At 41.1% G+C, this 17895-nt stretch overlaps 1 protein-coding gene across 3 annotated transcripts in view; it reads right to left on the bottom strand.

Annotated features, from left to right (window-relative positions):
- The window catches only part of ift81 (intraflagellar transport 81 homolog), a 109058-nt gene extending 91682 nt beyond the window's left edge, over nt 1-17376 (bottom strand). For 2 of the 3 annotated variants that reach the window (XR_013578200.1, XM_078554159.1), the window contains exons 1-5: nt 17288-17376; nt 13470-13628; nt 7855-7958; nt 6463-6643; nt 6144-6233 (exon numbers count right to left, since the gene is read on the bottom strand). Coding sequence is in view for 2 of the 3 variants with exons in the window: in XM_078554159.1 (XP_078410285.1) it covers nt 6144-6233; nt 6463-6643; nt 7855-7958; nt 13470-13613 (519 nt within the window). In the remaining variant the exon portion in view is untranslated. Of the gene's footprint in view, nt 1-6143; nt 6234-6462; nt 6644-7854; nt 7959-13469; nt 13629-17285 lie in introns of all 3 variants that reach the window. The other variant, XM_078554158.1, reaches the window with a different exon arrangement.
- Between the last annotated feature and the right edge of the window lie 519 nt (nt 17377-17895).

The following is a 17895-nucleotide window of genomic DNA, read 5'->3' as shown; positions in this document are numbered from 1 at the left end:
TGTGGCTTAACTAACGCTTTATACAGCTCCATCATAACCTCCCTGCTCTTGTATTCAATGTCTCGACTAATAAAGGCAAGTATCCTGCATGCCTTCTTAATCACCTTATCTACCTGTCCTGTTGCCTTCAAGGATCTATGCACTAGGAGAATAACTTATAATAAAAATGAAATTGTGTGAAATAAATCAAATATTCAGGTTATAAGACACAATAGGATCTGGGTTTTCCACACTGCAATCACCATAAAATAATTCCAACCTTAGCTGTGCCTCAATTTCATAGACAGTAAAAGAAAGAAAACAAAAATCTACATTTATAACAGCACCTTACCATCTCTCAGAAAAGTCTCATAAGCAATTAGATGCTTTGAATTACAGTCATTATTGTTTTGTAGACAAAAACAATGGCTATTTTATGTTCAGTAAGATCCCACAAATAATCAGATGAATGATAGATTTATCTTTTGCTGCATTGGCAATGGTTAAGGCAGTAGTGTCAGCCAGCAGAATTCCCATCTTGTCTAAAAATCCATTTTATTATTTATAATGACTACCCAGGCAAATTGATGAAACCTCAGTTTAATATCTTCAAATGACACAAGCAATGCTAATTTTAGGAAATTCAAAGAATGATTAATGTGTGGAATAGATTTTCATGCACTGGAAACAAAAAATCCCTGGAATCATCTAAGAAACCATTAAATGCTACAAAAGGTGGAAAGTAAAATGCTTCTGAATGGATGAACCAAAATGGGATAAATACCTTTCCTCATTTATAATTATCTCGCGACAGTCACCTCCAATAATGCAGTTAAAAAAGTGTCAGTCTAGTCATGGACCAGATTTTCTGCTTATGCACAGTCCAAGGTCAGAAAATGTTATTAAATCCTGGAGTGGGGCCAGAATCTACGGTGCTTCCAACTGAGCGAAGCTGACACTACATATATCTCAAAAATAAAAATACCTGGAAAAACTCAGCAGGTCTGGCAGCATCTGCGGAGAGGAACACAGTTAACATTTCAAGTCCAAATGACTCTTCAACAGAACTAAGGAAAAATAGAAAAGAGGTGAAATATAAGCTGGTTTAAGAGGGGGTGGGACAGGTAGAGCTGGATAGAGGGCCAGTGATTAATGCCTACCTTGAAGAAGTATTGCTCTTCTCTCCGACAGGATTTCCATATCTCTCTTTTGCTTTCTTCCACCTATCACTGGCCCTCTATCCAGCTCTGTCCCCCCCCCCCCACCCAACCAGCTTATATTTCACCTCTTTTCTATTTTTACTTAGTTCTGTTGAAGAGTCATACAGACTCGAAACATTAACTGTGTTCCTCTCCGCAGATGCTGTCAGACCTGCTGAGTTTTTCCAGGTGTTTTTATTTTTGTTTTTGTTTTGGATTTCCAGCATCCGCAGTTTTTTGCTTTTAACTACATATATCTCTTTTCTTTTCAGTCATAGGTATGTCTTATACCTTCAATCAAGAGAATTTGGCAAGCCATGCAAAAATTACTCAATAACTGTAGCTAGAATAATGTTACTCTCTATAGAATTGCTGAAAAAAAATACATTCAGATCGAAAACAACGCAAGGGGAGAGGCCGCCAGCTGATCGAAAACAGCACAAGCGTAAGAGGCCGCCAGGAGAGCGGAGAAAACAATTATTCGACATCACAGCAAAGAGGCAATTTGATTGGTTGGAGAAGCTAGCTAGCTGTTTGGTGAGCATTTAGTAAGTGGTTAAGACTTATTCTGTTCCTAGGGTTTAAAATAGTATAGGCATCGTACTTTTGTAAGTTGATTGGCCAGTAAATGCTTACTGTTAGGGACAGCGCGTTAATAGCCACTTTAGGACACAGGAGTTAAGGCAGATCGATAAATAAAATAAAATTAAAACTTTAAAATTAAAATAAAATAATTGAAGTAAACACCTAAAACACATACCTGCGTCATTAAGAAATGTGTAACTTTTACTTGCCAGTGGTACTAGCATTCAATAAGCACAGTAAATTGTAGCATACATAGGAATTACTATAAATTAATTAAGTAATTAAATTAAATAAATTAAATAACATAAACAACAATGATAGGACAGGTGTTATGTTGCAGCTGTAGAATGTGGAAGCTTTTGAACACTAAGGCAATGCAGGACAAACATGTCTGCAGAAAGTGTAAGCAGTTTGAGGAATTCCAGATTAGGATTATTGATCTGGAAGCCGAACTGCAGACACTGTACAACATGAGGGCGGGCAAGAAATATCTGGACACTTTGTTGCTGAAGGCGGTCGGTCACACCTCTTAGAACAGGGTCATCTGTTTGGTCAGCAGTGAGGGACAGGAGGATGTGTCCATGAATGAGGCAGGTAAAGGGACTGAGCAGAAAGTAGTGGAGGAGCCTTAGACTTTGCAATTGTCAAACAGGTTTGAAGTGCTCACAACCTGTGTGACGAAAGCAAGGTCTACAAGGTGGATTAGCAGGCTGGCCATGGCACAGGAAGCCATTCAAGCAGAGGGAGCAAACAAAAATGTAGTGGCTGTAGGGGACAGTATAGCGAGGGGGGTTGACATTGATCTCTGCAGCAAAGAACGAGATTCCAGAAGGCTGTGTTGCCTGCCCGGTGCCAGGGTTTGGGACATCTGTTCAGGGCTGGGAGAGGAACTTGCAGTGGGAGGGGGAGGATCCAGTCGTTGTGGTCCACATAGGTAGGACAAGAAAAGAGGTTCTGCATAGTCAGTATGAAAAGCTAGGTACCAAATAATCTCTGGGTTATTACCTAGCCACGTGCAAATTGGCACAGGGAAAATAAGATTAGAGAGATGAATGCATGACTCAGACTTGTGTGGGAGAAGTGGGTTCTGGTTCATGGGGCACTGGCATCAATACTGGGGAAAGTGGGGGCTGTACCTTTGGGACAGTTTACACCTGAACCATGCTGGGATGAGTGTTCTTGCGAATCGCTAACTAGGGAAGTAGAAAGGGTTTAAAACTAGATCATGGGGGAAAGGGATCAAATGTGGGAAAATGTAATAAATTATAGAGTAGAGACAAGGTAAGAGAGGAAGGTATTAATTTGGGAAATGATAAACAGACTATGACAGGAAGGGGCAGAATACGAGTCTAAGAGTAAACCAATAGATAGGGCTAGCAGTTACAAAAATAATATAAGGACAAAATTAAGGCTCTGTATCTGAGTTGTACAAATAGAGATAAGTAAGTACGATCTAATAGCCATTACAGAGGCATGGCTACAGGATGGGATAGATTGGGACCGGAACATAGAAGGGTATGTGACTTTTAGGAAGGTTAGGAAGTTAGGAAAAAGTGGAGGGGTGGCTCTGTTAATTAAGGCGACATTAACGCAATAGAGAGGGATGGCCTAAGTGCAAGAAACCAGGATATAGAAGTGGTTTGGGTAGAGATGAAGTATGATAAAGGCAAGAAGTCACTTGCGGGAGTGGTGTACAGGCTCCCTAACAATCATCACACGATAGGAAGGGGTATCAAAGAAGAAATTGTGGGAGCTTGTCAGAAAGCTACAGTGATTATTATGGGGGATTTTAACCTACATACTAGACTGGAAGAACCAGATGGGCAAAAGGTAGCATAGATAACAAATCCATAGAATGTTTTTGGGATTTTTTCTTAGATCAGCACATTCTGGAGCTAACCAGGGAGCAGGCTACTCTGGACCTGGTATTGTGCAATGAGATAGGATTAATTAATGACCTCACAGTGAAGGCACCCCTAGATAGCAGTGATCATAATATGATTGAATTTTACATTCAGTTTGTGGAAGCGAAGACTGGGTCTAACACTAGTATTTTAAACTTAAATGAGGGCAATTACAAGAGCATGAAAGCAGAGCTAGCAAAAGTGAACTGGCAATTTAAGTTAAGGGATAGGTCAATAGAGATCCAGTGGCAGGCATTTAAGAAGATATCTCAGATTACGCAGAATAGATACATTCCAACAAGAAAGGAAAATTCCAAGGGGAGGATCCACCATCCATGGTTAATGAAAGTAGTTAAAGATGGTATCAAACTTAAAGAAAAAGCATATAATTGTGCAAAATGGGTGGCAGGTCAGAAGATTGGTCGGATAATACGCTCAAACAATAACTACAAGATTAATAAGGAGGGAAAAATTAGAGTACAAGAGAAAGCTAGTTAGAAACATAAAGACAGACAGTAAGAGTTTCTATAGATATTTTAAAAAAAGTTAAAGTGAGCATTGGTCCTAACAGAAAGTAAGTCTGTGGAAGTAATGATGGAAAATAAGGAGATGGCAGATAAATTGAATAGGTATTTTGCATCAGTCTTCACTATAACAGATACAAGTAACACCCTAGAGCTAACTGTAAATCAGGAATTGGAAGGGACGAACTCAAGAAAAATGCAATCACCAGGGAAGTGGTACTTAGCAAATTGTTGGAACTGTGGGTTGACAAGTCCCTGGGTCCTGATGGATTTCATCCTAGAGTCTTAAAAGAAGTGGCTAGTGAGATAGTTGATGCGATGGCTTTAATTTTCCAAAATTCACTAGATTCAAGGAAGGTTCCATTAGATTGGAAAATAGCTAATGTAACTCCTTCATTCAAAAAGGGAGGGAGACAGAAAGCAGGAAACTATAGGCCAGTTAGCTTAACATCTGTCATAGGGAAGCTTTTAGAAGCTATTATTAAAGATATTATAAGAGGGCACTTAAATAATCAGGCAGAATCACCCTGGCTTTGTGAAAGGGAAATCATGTTTAACCAATTTATTGGAGTTCTTTGAAGAAGTAACAGGTGCTGTGGATAAAGGGGAGCCAGTGGATGTGCTGTACTTAGATTTTCAAAAGGCATTTGTTAAGGTACCTTATCAAAGGTTATTGTGGAAAATAAAAGCTCGGTATAAGGGGGAAACATATTGGCATGGATAGAAGATTGGCTGGCTAACAGGAAACAGAGAATAAGCATAAATGGCTCATTTTCTGATTGGCAGGATGTGATGAGTGGTGTGCCATAGGGATCAGTGCTGGGGCCTCAACTCTTTACAATTTATATAAATGATTTGGATAAAGGGACCAATGGTATGGTTGCTAAATTTGCTGACGAGACAAAGGTGGGTAGGAAAGTAGGTTGTGAAGAGGACCTAAGGAGGCTACAAAAGGATAGGTTAGGTGAGTGGGCAAAGATCTGGCAAATGGAGTATAATGTAGGAAAATGTGAGGTTGTTCATTTTGGCAGGACGAATAAAAAAAACTGAACAGTGAGAGATTGCAGAGGGATCTGGGTATCCTAGTGCATGAATCGCAACAGGTTAGTTTCAGGTGGAGCAAATAATTAGCAAAGCTAATAGGGTGTTATTGTTTATTTCAAGGGAAATTGAATACAGGAGTAGGGAGGTTATGCTTCAGTTATATATGGCATTGGTGAGGCCACATCTGGAGTACTGTGTACAGTATTGGTCTCTTTATTTAAGGAAAGGTGTAAACGCATTAGAAACAGGGCTATCTTAAGAGGAACAGCTGGACAGGCTAGGCTTGTGGCTGCTGGAGTTTAGGAGAGTAAGAGGCAACTTGATTGAAACATATAAGATCATGAGGGGACTTGACAGGGTGAATGCGGAAAAGATATTTCCTCTTTTGGGAGAGTCAAGAACTCGGGGTCACTGTTTCAAAATAAGGGGTTGCCCATTTAGGGTGGAGATGAGGAATTTTTTTTTCTCTCAAAGTTGAGACGCTTTGGAATTCACTTCCTGAAAAGGGTGGTTGAAGTAGAGCCCTTGAATATATTTAAGGCAGAGGTAGATAGATTCTTGATACGCAAGGGGGTGAAACATTATCAGGGGTAGGCAGGAATATGAGGTTAAAATCAGAACAACCATGACCTTATTGTATAGCAGAGCAGGCTCAAGGGGCCGAGTGGCCTACTCCTGTTCCTAATTCATATGTTCGGATGTCAATTTACATTATGGCACGCTCAAAATAGTTTCATTAAAAGGATAATAAAGACAAAATTGTTTAGTTGGTCTTCAAATATTAATAGAATTATTTACATTTGAGGTTCTCAACTTAATTGCATTTAATGCTCTTGCATGCAAGAAGTTACCAAATACCTTTGTAAAATAAGTCTTTGCACCTTTGCAGAAATTTATTTACTGCTTACCCTCCTTATTTCTGCAGTTGAAAAACCACAGTTCTTCAGCTGTTCACATTCCCTGTGCAAGGTTTTGAACCCTTCCACCAATTCTTCGTACTGCAAACAAAAACCAGAACAATTCTTAAAAATATTTCTGCTAACTTCAGGATTTTCTAGATTTAAACTGAAGGAGGTCTGAAACTGTTTAAATCCAGTTTTATAAATATGAAAAAGCTTCAGTTCAAAATAATACTAAAATTAAAGAAACAATATTCTTAGAGAAATAAACATCCATGCCAAGAAATATTAATCATTCATGATTAAAGTAAAGGTATAATGACTAAACCTGATGATAAGTGTCTGCCACCACATCATCCTGCAGAAAGTCAGCAGGGATCTCCACCTTGACAAGGAAACGAGCTAGATACGCTCTTTTTTTAAGCTCATTGGTCCTCTGCAGAAGCCAGTGCAAAATGGGATGGATTACAGGTTTACTCCCAGTGACCAGGCCCTGTCGAAAGGCACTCCTGAAGGGGTGATCCACAAAAGGACAATCAGTTTCTCAAAACAACCACACCTTAAAGTCTGCCATCTAATTTAATCACAATTATCTTAGTGGTTTCATGCTGCAAAATCTACTTGAATAACTGAGGAAGCTAATGTCTTTACACAAATTTACAATATGCTAACTTTTATCTTTGTTTTTAAGACATTTCAAAATAGCTTGATTTACCTTGAATAATCCTAATATAATCTTTCCTACATCAATATTCATTCCTATTTAGAGAATAAAGCAATATTTCGCTTGAACTTTCTGCAAAAAAATTGACAATGACTAACTGAATATTGTAGACAGTCCACTCAAAGCACTTCATTACAGATTACGAAATAAAGGAAATTTTTCTTTTTAAAAATTTGTTTTAACATTTAATAGATGTAGAGCTTGATTACAAGAATGAAACAATTTTCAACATATTTTCCAAAAATCCCTCATTAGACAAAGTGATTCAACACTTGTGCCCGCAATTCCATATGCAAGTCCAGATGTCAGGCGGAAACAGCAAGTAGAGATTATACAATGGACTTTGTAGCTGACACAAATTGAAAAACTGCAGGCATGTTGCCTGCGATTTTCTGTCCAATAATTTCAATGGACAAATGCCAACCCCAAGTTCCTGATATTTTTTCCAAGTGTGCTTGCTGCATCTAAAGCCTAATCAGCATCGTAAGATTTACCCTCATGTGTTTCCTTATAGATAAGAAAAAAAAAATTTAAATTACACAATTCAAGTAATCAGTTGCAATGCTAGTCATTTGCCGAACTTCTCAGCTGATGACTGGTACATGACAAATGATAAATGGAGCATCTGAACAGGGGATAATATATCTGAAACTGGGTTCCAAAAACAAAGACAACAAGAGTTTTTACCAGATTCCTGGTTAGGTCATTTCTTTCCTTACCAAGGCATTTTCTAATGCTGACTAACAGCTGGAGTTTCCCAAATTAATTACAGTGTTACCCGATGACTAACTCCCATTGCTGAATACGTGTACAATTATGTAACATATAGTTTTAAACAGTACAGGAGACATCCAATTGCAGAGGTGAATAATAGAGGTAACTTGCCTGACCTCTCAGTCAGGAAACAGTGCAGAGAGAAATGAGAAATCTAAAGAGAAAACTAGTAAAATAAATTTTCTTCTACAACTCCCAGGTAAAATATAAAATATTACATACATATCAGAAGCACTTCCGGGTGGCTTGTATTTCAGAATTCCCAGAAGGCTGAACATTCGCTTTGCTGTTTGATCCGGCGCTTCCTCTCGTATATCAATATTATGCTACCAGAAAAGAAGAGAATATTGCTAGCATTGTTACGTATTACAGCCGATATGCGGAAGACATCTTTAATTGAAATCCTATTAAAGAGAGGGGGGCGTTGCATGAGGGGCAGGAGGGATTAAGCAAGAGGGAGAAGTTAAGTGTTTTCCACGATTCTCTTTATTGACTACTTCATGGCATAAAAATAGTATAAAAACCATAATTAATACTTCTTCAATTAGTAAAGATAATGTGTAACTGAGCTAAACAAGGTAGAAAATCCCAAATTTCATTCCTGACACTGAGTTAATTGAGTTTGATAAGTGTTCCACAATTGGCTCCAGTGCCTCAGACTAGGGTCAGACCAGCTGATAACCATCAGCTAAGGGTCCCATTCAATACTGCTATCCAGTGAAAACTGTTGGAATGTATGCATGTTGACAACAGTAAAGCCAGATTCAGGCTTATCTGTCATGTCCACACAATTGAATAACCTGCCAGCACTCAACTATCTAGCCTCACACATGCATGTGAAAATTGGAGGGCCAATCGATACGGAATTGAAGTCAATGTTTACAGGAGTGAGGAGGAAGGGAAAAAAGTTATGCAAAATTTAACAATTTTCTCAATACAGATTTTAGTCTATGCCAATACAGTGTATAATACATTGGACTGCTTTAACAAGAGAAATGACATATTTCAATGTGTAATGAAATGCCTTGTAGGATAATTGGGAACTCTTTACAAATAAAAACTACAAGTTCAGGCAACAGATTTGTTAGAAAATTTAAAGTCCATCGAATTAAAGGGACAGTGGCACCACACATACAAAATTGCTTAGGTGACAGAAAGCAAAGGATAGAGGTAAATGGTTGTTTTGCAGAGCGGAGTAGGGAAGAATACAATGGTGTTTCCTAGAGGTCAGTATTAGAAGCAATGCGCTTGTTGGCATGTATTAATGACCTGGACTTGGGTATAAAAGATATAATTTCAAAATTTGCTGATGATACAAAACTGGGAAATGCACTAAACAATGAGGAAGATAGTAACAGACTTCAGACATAAATAGATTGGTGAAATGGACAGACACCTGGCACCCAAAACTTAATTCAGAGAGTTGTCACAATCCTGATAAGGACTGTTAGCATTCAAGGAATGAACATTCATCTGAACACTCAACAATTAATCCACAGAACTACACCACAAGATTTCATGTTTTTTAATAAAAACAAACTTTATTGTATATCAAAAAGAATTAAACAAAGTAAGTACTATTAACCTAATACTATAGGTTATAAAAGTTTACGTTATAAACTCAGTTCTACTTCCTACTTGCCATCACACCCGCAAGAATTCCCTTATCTTACGAAATCTTTAAGGCTCATTCGCTGTTCCTGGGACAAATTCAAAAAGATATGTGACAGCTGTCCAGAATTCACTCTGATTTCTCTTCAGTGTTCCAGCTATTCGCCAGGGTACAAGATTTCATGGGGGTTCTTCCATTAGCTGTTGGGTAAGCGACCCTCCAATTTCTTTACCAACTGCATGACTCTGGATTCCATGGCTCAAGCACGGGACTCCCTGCGACTTCAGTGCAGTGGCTTAAAACATCAGAAAATACCCTTGGCTTCCAACAGCCCACTGATATGGTTTCAAACTGCAACCAAGCTGATTACTTCTAGAACTTCAACCGCACCAGGAATTCACCAAGGCTCCTTCGACAGCACCTTCCAAACCCACGACCACTACCATTTGTAAAGAAGGACAAGGGCAGCAGATAGATGGGAAAAACGCAACCTAGAAGTTCCCCTCCAAGCCACTCACCATCCTAACTTGAAAATATATCGCCGTTCCTTCACTGTCGCTGGGTCAAAATCCTGGAACTCTCTTTCCAACAGCACTGTGGGTTTACCCACACCACATGGACTGCAGCGGTTCAAAAAGGCAGCTCACCACCACCTTCTCAAGGGCAACTAGGGATGGGCAATAAATGCTGGCCCAGCCAGTGAAGCCCACATCCCATGAATAAGAAAAAAAGAAAGTTAACTGCTTTTTATTGAAGGTTCTACTGCAGATTTCATCATTTAGCCTCCAGCTAAAGTCATTTTTCCCTTTTTCAAATTTGTCTTATACTGAGTACCAGTTCCCAATCACAGACTGTGTCATGGGCAATAGATCTAGCATTTAAAACAAAAATAAAAATACCTGGAAAAACTCAGCAGGTCTGACAGCATCTGCGGAGAGGAACACAGTTAACGTTTTGAGTCCGTATGACTCTTCAACAGAACTAAGAAAAAATAGAAAAGAGGTGAAATATAAGGTGGTTTAAGGGGGGGGTGGGACAGGTGGAGCTGGATAGAGGGCCAGTGATAGGTGGATTGCCAAAAGATGTCATAGACAAAAGGACAAAGAGGTGTTGAAGGTGGTGATATTATCTAAGGAATGTGCTAATAGGTGACATTAAGGGTAGAAAGGTACAGATAGCCCTAGTGGGGGTGGGGGGAAGGGATCGAAATAGGCTAAAAGGTAGAGATAAAATAATGGTTGGAAATACATTTAAAAATAATGGAAATAGGTGGGAAAAGAAAAATCTATATAAATTATTGGAAAAAAGGGGGATCGGAAAGGGGGTGGGGATGGAGGAGAGAGTTTATGATCTAAAATTGTTGAACTCGATATTCAGTCCGGAAGGCTGTAAAGTGCCTAGTCGGAAGATGAGGTGCTGTTCCTCCAGTTTGCGTTGAACTTCACTGGAACATTGCAGCAGGCTAAGGACGGACATGTGGGCATGAGAGCAGGGTGGAGTGTTGAAATGGCAAGCGACAGGGAGGTCTGGGTAATGCTTGCGGACAGACCGAAGGTGTTCCGCAAAGTGGTCGCCCAGTCTGCGTTTGGTCTCTCCAATGTAGAGGAAACCGCATTGGGAGCAGCGAATGCGTAGACTAAATTGAGGGAAGTGCAAGTGAAACGCTGCTTCACATGAAAGGAGTGTTTGGGCCCTTGGACGATGAGGAGAGGGGAGGTAAAGGGGCAGGTGTTGCACCTTCTGCGGTTACATGGGAAGGTGCCATGGGAGGGTGTTGAGGTGTAGCAGGTGATGGAGGAGTGGACCAGGGTGTCCCGAAGCGAACGATCCCTGCAGAATGCCGCCGGGGGTGTGAAGGGAAGATGTGTTTGGTGGTGGCATCATGCTGGAGTTGGCGGAAATGGCGGAGGGTGATCCTTAGAATGCGGAGGCTGGTGGGGTGATAAATGAAGACAAGGGGGACCTTATTATGGTTCTGGGAGGGAGAGGAAGGTGTGAGGGCGGATGCGTGGGAGATGGGCCGGACATGGTTGAGGGCCCTGTCAACCATCGTGGGTGGAAAACCTCGGTTAAGGAAGAAGGAAGACATGTCAGAGGAACTGTTTTTGAAAGTGGCATCATCAGAACAGATGCGACGGAGGCGAAGGAACTGAGAGAATGGGATGGAGTCCTTACAGGAAGCGGGGTGTGAGGAGCTGTAGTCGAGGTAGCTGTGGGAGTTGGTAGGCTTGTAATGAATATTGGTGGACAGTCTATCACCAGAAATTGAGACAGAGAGGTCAAGGAAGGGAAGGGAGATGTCAGAGATGGACCATGTGAAAATGATGGAGGGGTGGAGATTGGAAGCAAAATTAATAAATTTTTCCAGGTCCAGACGAGAACATGAAGCAGCACCGAAGCAATCATCGATGTACCGGAGAAAGAGTTGTGGGAGAGGGCCGGAGTAGGACTGCAACAAGGAATGTTCCACATACTCCATAAAGAGACAGGCATAACTGGGGCCCATGCGGGTACCCATAGCCACACCTTTTATTTGGAGGAAATGAGAGGAATTTAAGGAGAAATTGTTCAGTGAGAGAACAAGTTCAGCCAGACAGAGGAGAGTAGTGGTGGATGGGGATTGTTCGGGCCTCTGTTCAAGGAAGAAGCGGAGAGCCATTAGACCATCCCAGTGGAGGATGGAGGTGTAGAGGGATTGGATGTCCATGGTGAAGAGGAGGCGGTGGCTGGGGCCAAGGAACTGGAAATTGTTGATATGATGTAGGGTGTCAGAGGAATCACGGATGTAGGTGGGAAGGGACTGGACAAAGGGAGAGAGAATGGAGTCAAGATAGCAAGAAATGAGTTCCGTGAGGCAGGAACAGGCTGACACGATCGGTCTGCCAGGACAGTCCTGTTTGTGGGTTTTGGGTAGGAGGTAGAAGCAGGCCATCCGAGGTAGGGAGACTGTGAGGTTGGAAGCTGTGGAAGGAAGATCTCCAGAAGAGATGAGGTCAGCAACAGTCCTGGAAACAATGGCTTGATGTTCAGTGGTGGGGTCATGGTCCAGGGGGAGGTAGGAGGAAGTGTCTGCGAGTTGACGCGCAGCCTCTGCAAGGTAGAGGTCAGTGCGCCAGACAACAACAGCACCACCCTTGTCAGCAGGTTTGATGACATTGTCAGGGTTGGACCTGAGAGAAGGGAGTGCAGCAAGTTCAGAGAGAGACAAGTTAGAGTGGATGAGAGGAGCAGAGAAATCGAGACGACTAGCATCTAGCATTTACCCTACTTCAGGTGTAGGTCTGGCTTTCTCAATTTCCAAGGAGCTACAAGCTACATAAATCCAAAACTGACAAAGTCTCTTAGTTGCTTTTCAAACATTAACCAGTCTTGTCTGCTAGCTATGCCCTAACTGAATTCACAGATATAACTCAAAACAAAAGAATCTCACTAAGCTCCACCCATCTGCCAGGACAACAGTACAATTCTAAAGGGGATGCAAGATCAGAGACACCTGTGCCTGCATGAGCACAAATCTTTGAAGGTGGCAGGACAAGTTAAGAAGGCTGTTTAAAAAAAAGGTTATAGGTTTTATTAGTACAGAAAGAGAGTACAAAAGCAAGGAAGTAATGCTAAACCTTTATAAAACACTGGAGTATTGTGTTCAGTTCTGGACAATGCACTTTAAGAAGTATATCATGGCCTTGGAGAAGGTGCAGAAGAGATTTAGTATAATGATGCCAGGGATAAGGTCTTAGATTATGCAGAGACTGAAGAAGCAGGAGCTGTTCTCCTTGGAGCAGAGAAAAATAGAGGAGTTTTCAAAAAGGTGTTCAAAGTCATGAATGATTTTGATAAGAGTAAACAGCAGAAACTATTTCCAGTGACGGTAGGGTTAGTAACCACAGGATACAGATTTAAGGTACTTGGCAAAAGAACCACCAAGGCAACTTGGGGAAACATTATTTTTACATAATGCATTGTTGTGATTCGAAATGCACAGCTTGAAAGTGTGCTGGAGGTAGATTCAATATTAGCAATCAAAATTTAGTGGTCTATAGGGAAAGAGGTGAGTGAGATTAATTAGGTAACTCTACCAAGAGCTGGCACAGGCAAAATGGGCCAAATGGTCCTCTTCTGTGTTGTACCATTCTAGATTCTAGATTCACAATAATTTCATACAAATAAACTAGACATTTAAGAATTAAAGCACTCGGATTAGATACAGAAGCAGCACATTACATACCTTTGGATCAATCTCAGCCAAAACCTCATTAAGCACCTGCAGCAACTGTAGTGGCTCCAAAGAGTCGAAGGTGATTAGGTTGAAAGTCTTCTTGAAGGGTTCCTTATTGAGCTGCTCTACAATGAACTTGATCTGTTCGCTCATTTTAGTGTTTTATTTCTGAAAGAAAACAAAGCCATGTAATCTGCACACGGTACTTCATTTTCTGATTTCAAAATGGCTTTTAGAAAACTTCATATAACGTGGCAAACTGTGAGAAAGAATGCAAGACATTTTAGGATTTAAGTCAGCTAGTGAACAAATGGATAACAGGAGTTGTTAAATGTATTGGAATGTAAATAGCATACTTCAGGGTAGAAATAGTAGAAAGAAATATACCCAAAGAGAAAGGAGGAAGACAGACTGAAGGGTGTTATACATAGATTTCTACATGTACACATGCATGCAGGAAAGGAAACAGGATTCTGGGTTTTATACACACTGAATATAAAAGCAAGGAAGTGATATTGAATTTATATCAGGCACTAATTGGCTCACAGTTGGGGAATGTGTACTGTTTGGGTACCCTATTATAGGAAAATATTTTGAGATATGGCAATTAGCTGGCATAACACCAAGAAATTATGAAGAAAAATATGGTGCTTTGCTCCATTAAAATATTGAAAGTCAATTGCAAAGGTTTCAAAAGGTAAAGAATTAAACCTTGTTTCCATCAATTGGGAATTTGTAACAAGGCACCATAAACTTTGAAATAACCAACGGAACAACAAAGGAAATGTTAGAAGATTTATTAAAATTTATTCAGATGGCTTTATCATATCATTTAAAATGGAAGCAGATAAGTAATTGAAAATTAAGATAAAAGCTTAGAGGAAAATTGAGTTTACAATTGAAAGCTGTAATGAATTACCACTGGCAGAAGTGTTACTGCTTACTTCTGCACTGCAAATTTTATCATCTTTAACCAGTTTGAAGCTCAAGAGTTCAGTCGATTCAGTCTGAGGGAATCAATATGTAGCTCATCAAGGCTCCTTAGACAGCACCTTCCAATCCCCACAACTGCTACCATCTAGCAGGACAAGGGCAGCAGACACATAGGTACACCACCACCCGGAAGTTCCCCTCCAACCACTCGCCATCCTAACTTGGAAATAGATCGCTATTCCTTCACTCTCGCTGAGTCAAAATCCTGGAACTCCCTCCCTAACAGTACTTTGGGTGTACCTACACCACATGGATTGCAACGGTTCAAGAAGGCTGCTCACTGCCACCTTCTCAAGGGCAATTACAGATGGGCAATAAATGCTGGCCTAGCTAGCGACAACTACAACCCCAGGATGAATTAAAAAAGTGTATCTTTGTCTAATTTGTGTAAACTTCCTTCACATTTAGTATCTCTAATGTTTATTATGTGCTATGCAAAATGCACACAAGTGTGTTTCAAGGTGGAAGATATCTATTTTGATGCAATTTTTCCCCTAAAAAAATACACATTCATAAAATTTATAAAGGTATAGGTTAAATTCAGTACATGGCATTTTGAGTGCTTCACTCTGATGCAGATTGCAATTACAGTAAACATGCCCTGATACATACAGTCCGAGGATTTGTCCAATGGCTAGGCAACCCTAAACTGTAGACTTCCCCGAATAAGCCTTTATAATGTCGGCTCTACATTTTAGTCCATCCCCCAACACGTAGTCCTGGACCTTAGAACGTGCTAGTCTGCAACACCCGGTTGAGCATAGCTCCTTGCGCTGGAAGGCCAATAAGTGTCTTTCACCAAGTTGATGGCCTTTCATGAGCAGTTGATGTTTGTTTCGGTGTATGTCCCTGAGAAGAGTCTGTACATCAGAATCCTGTACAACTGAGAAGTTCAGGGCGAAACTCAACAAAACCACTGCATCTCTTTCTAGAGGTTCTTTGCAAACGCACAGGAGATCTTCAAAGATATCTTCCTGCCGCAGCCACCTAAAGACAGCATTCAGTGGTGCTGAGATGCCAGAAGTGCATGAAAGATCTAACAGGGAGGGCCCTTCTCACCACCAGCGTAGCTACATTTTGGTGCTTGTTTGAAAGTTCCAGCAATGAAGCATTTTGCCAAATGACTGTGTCTGCTCAGGACACCATCCAACACGATCCATCATCTCCTTTTCCTGCAAAGTCCCAACGACATTACACACAGTGATAAAAGCAAAAAACTGCGGATGCTGGAAATCCAAAACAAAAATAAAAATACCTGGAAAAACTCAGCAGGTCCGACAGCATCTGCGGAGAGGAACACAGTTAATGTTTCAAGTCCGTATGACTCTTCAATAGAACTAAGGAAAAATAGAAGAGAGGTGAAATATAAGCTGGTTTAAGGGGGGGGTGGGACAAGTAGAGCTGGATAGAGGGCCAGTGATAGGTGGAGATTGCCAAAAGATGTCATAGTCAAAAGGACAAAGAGGTGTTGACAGTGGTGATATTAGCTAAGAAATGTGCTAATAGGTGACGTTAAGGGTAGAAAGCAGGACGAGCAAGGTACAGATAGCCCTAGTGGGGGTGGGGTGGGCCTCTATCCAGCTCTACTTGTCCCACCCCCCCCTTAAACCAGCTTATATTTCACCTCTCTTCTATTTTGCCTTAGTTCTGTTGAAGAGTCATACGGACTCGAAACATTAACTGTGTTCCTCTCTACAGATGCTGTCAGACCTCCTGAGTTTTTCCAGGTATTTTTATTTTGACATTACACACAATGATGATTTTAAACCATACATGAGCTGCTCTTCTGACTGTTTAAGGTCCTTGTAATAGCACACCACTGTTATTTTACATAGTATTACTGACTTTCCTGCAATTTTTAAATTGACACCAAAAGTCAAGTTTCTTGTTCATACTGAAATAGTGATTAATTTAAACGTAATTGATTCATGTCAATCTGATGAAAAGCTTCAGAGCCAATTTATGTACAACTTAAAAATATTCTACAGGTGATAGCAGCATAACGTGATGCTTCCCCTTGCGGGAGAGACTAGAACTAGGGGACACAGTTTAAAAATAAGGGGTCTCCCATTTAAGGAGATGAGGAGACTTCTTTTTCTCTCAAGAGGGTCGTGAGTCTTTGGAACTCTCTTCCGCAGAAAACGCTGGAGGCAGGGTCATTTAATATTTTCAAGGCAGATGTAGATAGATTCTTGACTAACAAGGGTATCAAAAGTTACCGGGGATAGGCGAGAATGTGGAGTTGAGGTCAGAAACAGATCAGCCATGATCATGATCATATTGAATGGCAGAACAGGCTGGGGGGGTGCCGAATGGCCTACTCCTGCTCCTAGGTATATCACAAAAGGACGCAATCGCTGAAAGAGTGAACAGTAGAAAAATACTCCCTTAAAAATACCCTTAACTTAACTGGGGCGATTGTCAAATGACTGATCGTTAGTTTGCCTCAATAGTGAACATTTAAGAATTCCACTTCTCCCCTTTGTGGGTCAACGAGAAGCCTGGTTAAAATTGGCTATCCGGCCGGGGGGACGGGGAAGCTCGGGAATTTTTGGCTGGAAAGGCGTGGGCCAGAAGAGCTGCAGCTTTGAGGACTTGAATCAGGCCGTCGAATAGATTACTCGGGCCTCTGGACACCTGCAAAAGGCGGGCAGCCGGGGCCGCTGCTCCTCGGCGGCGATGACGTTAATAAATCAGAACAGGCGTCCTGCTGCGCGCTTCAGGCCTCCGTGAACGGAGGCGAACCCAACTCTGCAGAGAAGCAACACCATCATTAAAACATTAAAGCGGAAGCCTCTGGGAAGTTAAAAATAAAAATAATCAGCAACTTACGCGCGAAAGCTTTAAAACAAGGAGAATGTGAAACTGTTGGAAACGAAGCTGCCTAGAAACCAACCACCAGTTGCTAACCGGAAGTTAATTTACAAAGACCGGAAACGGTCGGTAACCAGGCAACGGGAGAAGCTCAGAGCAGAACTTGGACCTACGCTTCACAATTTAACAAGAAGATATCTAAAGCAGCTTTGTTTGCTGCTGTGCTGTAGCTTTAGCAGCTTATATGAGGGAGAGCCTGTTCGTTATGGGCTCATTAGCTGAACCTCGGTAATAGGAAATCCTCAGGAATGTAATATATGTCCACTAAGGTAGGGAAGGCTCTTATCAGGGACACTAAACATGGTTTCCAGAAAAGAAGGTCGTGTCTAGCCAACCTGATCGGATTTTTTTTTGAGGAACTCAACAGGTTAGCAGATGAGGCTATTGTCCACTTAAGCTTTCAGAATGACTTTAATAAGTTGCCACCTAAGAAATAGACAAGATAAAAACCCCACCCCAACTCCTCATCCCCCTCCCATGGCACCTTCCCATGCAATCGCAGGAGGTGCAACATCTGCCCCTCATCCAAGGCCCCAAACACTCCTTTCAGGTGAAGCAGCACTTCACT

The sequence above is a fragment of the Cetorhinus maximus genome, chromosome 12, assembly GCF_964194155.1.
Source record: "Cetorhinus maximus chromosome 12, sCetMax3.hap1.1, whole genome shotgun sequence".
Taxonomy (NCBI): domain Eukaryota; kingdom Metazoa; phylum Chordata; class Chondrichthyes; order Lamniformes; family Cetorhinidae; genus Cetorhinus; species Cetorhinus maximus.
This window is presented reverse-complemented; position numbering and strand designations above follow the sequence as displayed.